Below are 7719 nucleotides of genomic sequence, written 5' to 3'. Positions count from 1 at the left end.
GGCGGCCGCGGCTCCGGGCCAGGTGCGAGGGTGGAGCAGATGGTGGAGAGGAGGAAGTGGGAAGAGGGCCGCCGCTGCCAAATCCCGGGCCTTCGCCGGAACCATCACTATGGAGACCGAGGAAGGAGGAAAGGACCCAGCCGCACACTTTCTGGACCTGTGAGTTCCCCGGCCTCCTACTGAGCGTCCCAGCCGAACTACAAGTCCCAGGGTGCGCTGGACCTCTCGGTTGCCTTGAGAGAGCTGCGTCCTCGAGGCCGCTGGGAGTTGTAGTTCTGGAGACATCGGCCGAGGCTGCCGAGCGCCCCCTGGTGGACACGGCGCCCACTTTGGCTCACCCTTGCCGCAGCTTAGCAGTCGTCCTGCCCTACCTGCCTGCCCTCTTTGCAATCCCAGCCTGTCTCCCGCTGCCCGACTCCCTTCCGACTCACTCCGCTCCAGCCACAAGGGCCGACTCATTCCTTTTTAGAGTTTTGTTTTTGTTTTTGTTTTGCCATAGGGCGCTTGCGCTCGCAGCTGAGAGAGTCAGAGACAGAGTGGAGGGGAAAGTGAGAAGTCACGGGGGGTGGGGGGGTCGTCACGTGGCAATCCCTTTTTCATTCTCAGGATTTTGGGCCCGCACGCGCTCCTGGCATGATTTTTAAGCTTCCAGGTCCAGGGCTCGAACTGAGGTTGGCCATGTGGAAGTCCAGCAATGTAACCATTACTGTAACCACTAGGAAGTGTGCTGGCCCTTCCCCACTGTTTCTTTTTAAATTATTTTAAAAGATTGTTTATTGCAAAAGTCTGTAGCAGTGTCCTCAGGACCTAATTTCTGCCCAGTGCTCTAAGTGTCAAAGGGAAGAAATTCAATGAAGTCTGGGTAAAAGACTGGAGCAACTAGAATTCTCTTTCTTCTTTCTTTTTCTTTTTTGGAGAGATTTTTGCTACAGGGCACATGTGCTCACCAGAAAGAGTGAAAAACAGAGACAGACAGAAAGCGAGAAATCACTCCCCAGGGAGGATGGCCACGCCACAATCCCTTCTCCTTCATTCTCCTCTTGGGATCTTGGGCACGCATGCACACAGTACCCAGTGTGAGCTTAAGCCACTGAGTCCGAGTCTCGAACCATGGTCAACTACATGTGATTCCAGCGACATAGCCATTACACCAACTGCTGGTCCGGCAACTAGAATTTTCTTAAGGCAGGTGAAAGCCTTGTCACCTGACATTCTCGCTGTTTCTACCCATATACAAATTTTCAAAGTTCCTTTGTGTACTTCTAGGTCTCGTTATAAGGGGAGGATGCGACAGCCACCCACAAGCTCAGTGTTCCCCGGGTTTCCGCTGTGTTCCAGGCACTGTCCCACCACAGGAGACGGGAGCTGTGGGAGTCACGTGGGGCACCGCGGTCACCAGGAGAGGCTCTTACTCAGTGACGGTCAGAGAAGTATGAAGTTTGATAAGTTTTCCAGGAAAAGTTCAATTGAAGGAACAGCGGTGGGCCAGGGGTAGAGCAGGGAAGAGGATCCCCAGAAGAGGGAATGGCGCTTGTAAAAATCAGGGTGGGGAGGGCCTGGACGCCCCAGAGATTGGAGTGACAGTGATGTGAAACAGGATACCAGGACCAGGAAGCTGGTCAGGGTGAGCCCGGGAGAGGCCAGATACAGGGATCATTCACCACCCACACGGTGAGGGCAATCACCCACTGCGCCAGAACTGAAGGCAAGATAGAGTGTCCTGGGGGCAGGAGTGGCTCAGCCCCACAAGACTGACCCATGTGGGGAGGTCCCAGGTCTGTGTCAGGGACCTCCCAGAGGATGCCCACGATCTGGCTGGCTGAGGTTGGGCTGGATCGTCGTGTCCAAACCCCACTGGGGGTGCTGTCTCTCTTGATGATGGAATTTTTAAAAAAATGAAAACATTTTTTAAAAGAGAGTTGCAGGGGAGCCAACAGGTGGCATGGTGGTTAAGGTGCTGGACATCCCCCACATGGCTGACCACGGTCTGAGTCCCGGACCTGGTGGCTTGCTTTCTTACTTTCCCTTTTACTTTCTCTGAGTCTCTCTCTGCTCAAATGTAAAAAAAAAAAAAAAAAAAAAAAAAAAGATAATAACAAATGGAATTAAATAAATACATATTTTTTAAAAAGAGAATGGGATTGGGCCAGCAGGTGGCGTGACGGTTAAGGTGTTGGACTCCCACATGGCCAACCTTGGTTCAAGTCCTGCACCAGTGGCTTGCTTTCTCACTTTCCCTCTCTCTGTGTCTCTAGTTAATTAAAATAATAACAAGGTGGGACCAGCAGATGGTGTAATGGTTATGTCACGGACTCCCATATGGCCGGCCACAGTTTCAGTTCCAGACCTGGTGGTTTGAAACATGCTGGCACATATGTGTGATTGCCCAAAATCCCAAGAGGAGAATGGAGAAGGGATTGCACCCCCAGGGGGTGATTTCTTGCTTTCTGTCTCTCTGGTGAGTGCAAGTGCCCTATAGCAAAAACCTCTCTCTAAAATAAACAAATACATAAATAAATCTTTTTTTTTTTTTTTAAGAGAGAGGCACAAAGAAGCACGCCAAATCTTGGAACCCAAATGCCAGACTAAGGAGCCTGGGGGTCCTGGAGAGCCATGGGAGGGTTGTGGACAAGGAAGGGCAGGGTCAGCTTTGGGACCCTGGGGAGGACCAGTTAAAGGAGACAAGGCCAGGAGACCGGGGAGAGGGTCCACGGGGAAAGGATGAGGCCAGAGCTGGGGCAGAGGCCTCCATGGCACTCCCTGGTCACAGCCTGGCGTCCCTCTTGCCTGCCACCCACTCCCGTGCATCGCTGACCGGAGACGGAACAAAGACAAACATCTTTATTTACAGAAGCCACTGGCCTCCTTTCCACGTCTGGAAGCACAGAGAGAAGCACAGGGAGGCACCCTGGTCAGGAAGGCACGGAGAGAAGGGGCATGGCCACCATGAGTTGCTGAGGAGAGATTAGGGCGAGAATGAGGAGTCGGCACCCGGGAGTCCAGACCCGTCCCGACATCCGTGGTCCCTGCCCGGGTACCTTTCTCTTCCGGTGGAAGGCCGCCTTGCTCGCCTCGGAGTTGATGGGCAGGGGGATGCAGGCGTCCAGCTGGTACAGCTGCTGGGGACCCCCCATCACCAGACGGTTCTCCCCGATCTCCAGTGACAGCCCCTGGGCTCCATCCTGGGACACAGGACGGTGAGGACACGGACCAGGCACAGCGGCCTCACATGCCGTGGAACAATATTAAAAGGGTCTCATCGCCCAGAAAACAAGTTGGAGGGCAGGAATTACACGTCTTAATGGTGGCGGGCTTATGGCCACCTGGGCATCCTTGGGCCAGAAGAGGGTAGGCCAAAGCGGTGGCTTACACAGGTCAGCGACAGCCCCTTATGACTCCTCTCAGAACAGGCCCCAACCGTCCCGACCTCCCTCTCTCACTCGGTCCCGCCTGCACTCACCAGTTTGGGGAGGTCAATTTCCGCCAAGAGGAGGTCTGGGGCTTCCAGCCAGAGGTTCAGGTGAGGCTTCTCAGGGCTGAGGAGGAAGGAGGTCCCCAGTGAGGACAGCTGCCAGGTCTCCACCAGCACTGTTCCCTCTGCCTGGCAGGCTGTGCCCTTTCTCCCCCCAGCAACCCTGCTCAGTCAGGTCGCCTTCCCAGTCAGGAGTCCCGGGGTGGGGATACACAGGAATGTCCGGGAGACAGGGGTCCCCCTGCTGGCCCACCCTTCCTCGGCCCCCGGGGAGTCGGACGTGCACAGGTTCCCCAGCTCCTGGATCCGAGGACGCTGCCGAGAGCGGATGTTCTGCTGGGAGATGGAGCCCAGGAAAGTCCTGTTCTTCAACATGCGCCATTCTGCAGGTGGGGCGTGGAGGCACCGACCGTGTGGGTTAGGGTTCCTTCGGCTCCCCCAGGAGGTCCAGAACAGCCTCGAGCCCCGCACCTGGGGTCTGACCCCACCTCCCAGCTGGGCTCTAGGAAGCCAGCCCACCTCAGCCCCGCCCCCTGCGCGAATGCCCCAATCAAGTCCGCGCCGCTCCCGGCTCCGCCCCCTCCGGCTGTCCAGACCCCGCCCCGAACCTGGCACCCAGAGCCTGCCCCGCCTCCTCACCCTGGGAACCCACCCCCACACACACCGCGCCAAAGGAATCTGCGGTCTCCGGACTCAGGCTGGCCTCCCCCAGAGGCTGCCCACAACCCTAGCCCCTTCCAGCGCCACCCTTGAGGATGGCACCGGCTCACCTCTCACCTGGGTTCAGCTGCAAGTTGTATTTGTCCTCGAGGCCCTCCCTGGCAATGGTGACCACGAGCTCCCGCAAGAAATCGCTGTTCTAGGGGTGACAGAGAGGGGAAGAGAGGCGATGAGCTAGAGGGGTGAAAGGAGAGGCCCCTCCCCAGGCCTCGCCCACAGCCCCGGGGCCCGACCTGCATCCTCCAGTAGAAGTCGCTGTTGACAGCTACGTCGTAGGCGGTACAGCCCTGGCCTTCTGCGGGGAGACAGGGGTGAGACCTCTCCAGCCTCCGCAGGGAGACAAGGAAAACACTGGCCCGTAGCCTCAAGAACCCAGACCCAGAGACATTAGGAAATGAGAACTCACCACACACATTCCCCTCTGGGCTCAGACCAGCCTCCTTAGGCCTGGCCTCCTCCTGTCTCACCTTCTGGTCCATCTCTACTATGGCGCTAGCACTGATCCTGCCGCTCCCCTGCTCCCAGCTGTCCCTGGGCCCCCCAGAGCCCCTGGGCGAAGATCTGAGTCCCTCAACCTGGCACTGAAGACCCTGTGTGTCTGCCCCCCTCCATCTCCGGAAGGAAGCCTATTTCTCCTCCACCAACCTCATTCCTTTAAATCTCTCCAGATTACTCTAGATTGGAAGCCCATCGGACCTGACCATTCTCTCCTGGCTCTGGGTCCCTCTGTCCCCTCTGCCTAGAATCCTCTTCTTTGTGGCTTTGTCCCACCAATCTCATCCAATATGTCTTCTGGGAAGCCTTCCCTGCCGCCTCCATGTGGGTGACTCCCTCGGGGCTGTGCTGGCGCCTCCAAGGCCACATGAACCACACCTGAATTGCACCATCTCCCCCAGCCAGACCAGGGCACCTTCAAGGGCAGGATCTGGGTTAGATAAGTCCCTATTCTCTCAAGCACTCCCCAAAACTTGGTCCCAGGAAGCTTCGGGAGACACACGTGAATTTAAATTAGAAAGTGTACAGCCATGGAAACAGGAACAGAGACCAGACCAGCAGAGACAGAGAGACGGAGACGGGCAGAAGCACGGAGGAGAAAACAGGGATGGCAGTGAGCGCTGGCCCGGGCCAGGGCCAGGCCGGGCGAGCAGGTGAGGGGCACACACACTCCACCCAGCCCTCCCCACCCTGGGATGGGCAGGGGAAGTGCCAGCCTGGCCAGGTGACAGAACCAGGACTGCCCACCGGATACACCACAGGGAAGTAGATCAGATAGGGGCCGTTCCCAGGACCCCAAGGGGGGTCCTGGTCCTGCGAGGCACTGACTTGCATCCAGCTCGGCATGAGGCTCTCCCAGGCTCATGGGGATGCGAAATCCCGCCTGGTCCTCCTCTAGCATTTGAAGCAGCTTGTCCTCGGTCATGTCAGCCGGAGGAGGGATGGAGGCAGAGTGACAGATGTTGATGAAAACCTTCCCTTCCGACGAGTTGGTCTTTATGCAAAAACCTGGTGGGAGTGGGTTCTTTGCAGCCATCTGCTTTGGCGTGCGTCTCAGTCTCTGTCCATCCTCTCCAGGCTTGGTTGGTCCCTTTCTCTATTTCACTCTATCCCCCTCTTCGGGTCTCTGCCTCCCCCTTGGGGTCTGTTCCCTCCCTGCCAGAGACCCCAGACCCTCTTCCTATCTCCGAGTCTCGGAGCCCACTCGAGCTCTCTGTCGTCCACCTTCTCTCTCCGGATTGCTGTCCCTGGATTATCTCTGGTGTCTGTCCACCACCACCATGTTCCTGGCCTTTGTGCCTGACTCTGTCTCTTTCCTTCTCTGTCCCCTCCCCTGACCTCCTCTCTCTCCCTGCATCTCTGTCCCTTTCTTCTCAGGTTTCTGTCTTTCTCACCAGGTTGAGGTTGGATCTGTGTAGATTCTGGTCTGGTTGTCTGGGCTTGCTGGAGTTCCTTGGAGGCCTGTGTGAAGGAAAACCACCTCCAGGCTCGGGGTCGAGGCTCTAAGACCCTTCATCTGTTCCTCTAATGTTTTTTGGACAATTCTTAGGTATAAGAGCCATAAGGCAAGGAATTAGACAGCCTAGGTGCTCTTCCTCCTTTAAGGATCATTAGAACCACCCAACCCTGACCCAGCTCCCGTTTGTTTCAGAGACTAACAGACTTGGAGTCAAGCAACTCAATTCCAGAAGGACCTGTAGCCGCTCTAGTGCATTCTGGGAACTGTAGTCCTATCACTGAACATGGAAAAAAAAAATCCCCTGGATTTGAGTTCGCACCTGCAGGAGCAGCTCCTCGAACCGCGCAGTCTCCGCATCCATCGTCTCTGCCTCGCTTAGCTCCGGGGTCAGCAACTTCGAGGCTGCCATGGCCCTGGGAAAGAAACCTAGGTATCTCCGGTGTCCTCGTCGCGGGGAACTTTCCCCAGGATCCGAACCCTGGTGCTCGCTCCCGCCCCTCAGGAGACTCCTTACCCGCTATTCTGTTCAAAACCCTGAGAAATTGGCCTCAGATCCATTCCGGACCAGAGCCCATCGTCAAGTCCGCTGGGTCTCAATATCTCAGGATGTACCCTCGGTCCTAACTGCCAACTGTGCAAATGAAGCCACACGTTGGGTCTTTGTGTAACCATCGGGACTAGAGTGAGCCACACTCCATCACTCCGGCAACCCGATCCCGACCAATCACAGTCGAGCTTTGGAGCCACGCCTCTCACCTAAACCTATCAAAAGTATCCTGAGGCTAATAACTGCCGCGCTTCTGTGTCGATTAAAGCCACACTTCCTATTTCTGATAACCGCCGTCCAGCTTCTGTGCAGATAGTGTCACCATACTTTCAAAACTTCGAACTATTACTTCACCCCAGAGCTAGATCGAATCCCTGTAAATGTAATGCGAACTGAAACCTGCACTTCCTGTCTCCAACAGAAACACGGTAATGAAAAGCCACACCAATACCTCCACCCTTCTAAATCTGGACCCCTCCTATTAGCAGAGCACACACGTTTCCGCATCCCTTTCCTCCCGCTTTGAAGAGTACGCGTGCTCCAAACCGCGATTCCCAGCGCGGGGCCCATGGGCGGGGCCACCTGGTCCTAGGCGGAGGGGTGGGCGGGGCTGCGCGCTATAACTGTAGCCCCGCCCGCTTCTCGCCGCTCCCGCCCCCCGTTGCGCTGGAGTGGGCGGTGCTGCCCTTCGGACCTCGAGGTTCCCCTGGGCCGAGCGCCCCGCAGTCCTTCGCAGGAAGCGGTCCCGCAGGCAATGGCTGCGACACGCGCAGGGCCCCGCGCCAGCGAGATCTTCACCACGATGGAGTACGGACCGGTGCCGGAGAGCCACGCATGCGCGCTGGTGAGCCTGCCCCGCCCGCACTGCCCTCCCCTTGCCGCGGGCCTCCGGGCCCCGTTTTGCGCGCGGACTCCCGTCAGCCACCGCGGCGGCTCGGCGGCTCCGCCCCGCTCAGCTCCCGACCTTCCCGCCACGCGTTGGGACCCAGCCGTGGGGGCGTTTCCATGAGCCTTCGCGGCTCGCCC

The 7719-nt window shown here is 57.3% G+C and overlaps 2 protein-coding genes across 7 annotated transcripts in view; one reads left to right on the top strand and one right to left on the bottom strand.

Annotated features, from left to right (window-relative positions):
* Positions 1 to 2826: 2826 nt before the first annotated feature.
* The window catches only part of PIH1D1 (PIH1 domain containing 1), a 6886-nt gene continuing 1993 nt past the window's right edge, over positions 2827 to 7719 (bottom strand). The window contains exons 1-10 of one of the 6 annotated variants that reach the window (XM_006160151.3): positions 7388 to 7505; positions 6466 to 6559; positions 6082 to 6148; positions 5516 to 5695; positions 4426 to 4487; positions 4250 to 4331; positions 3726 to 3855; positions 3461 to 3536; positions 3039 to 3224; positions 2827 to 2954 (exon numbers count right to left, since the gene is read on the bottom strand). In XM_006160151.3, coding sequence (XP_006160213.1) covers positions 2913 to 2954; positions 3039 to 3224; positions 3461 to 3536; positions 3726 to 3855; positions 4250 to 4331; positions 4426 to 4487; positions 5516 to 5695; positions 6082 to 6148; positions 6466 to 6555 — 915 coding nt within the window. In that variant the 5' untranslated portion in view covers positions 6556 to 6559; positions 7388 to 7505 and the 3' untranslated portion in view covers positions 2827 to 2912. The other 5 variants (XM_027776441.1, XM_006160152.3, XM_006160148.3 and 2 more) reach the window with 5 other exon arrangements.
* The window catches only part of ALDH16A1 (aldehyde dehydrogenase 16 family member A1), a 23047-nt gene continuing 22732 nt past the window's right edge, over positions 7405 to 7719 (top strand). Inside the window, 1 exon segment of the mRNA XM_014592297.2 lies at positions 7405 to 7537. Within this exon segment, the coding sequence (XP_014447783.1) occupies positions 7448 to 7537 (90 nt within the window). The 5' untranslated portion in view covers positions 7405 to 7447.

This window comes from Tupaia chinensis, unplaced genomic scaffold, assembly GCF_000334495.1.
Source record: "Tupaia chinensis unplaced genomic scaffold, TupChi_1.0 Scaffold000673_1, whole genome shotgun sequence".
NCBI lineage: Eukaryota > Metazoa > Chordata > Mammalia > Scandentia > Tupaiidae > Tupaia > Tupaia belangeri.
The sequence above is the reverse complement of the archived record's forward strand: the minus strand, read 5'-3'. Positions and strand labels throughout refer to the sequence as shown.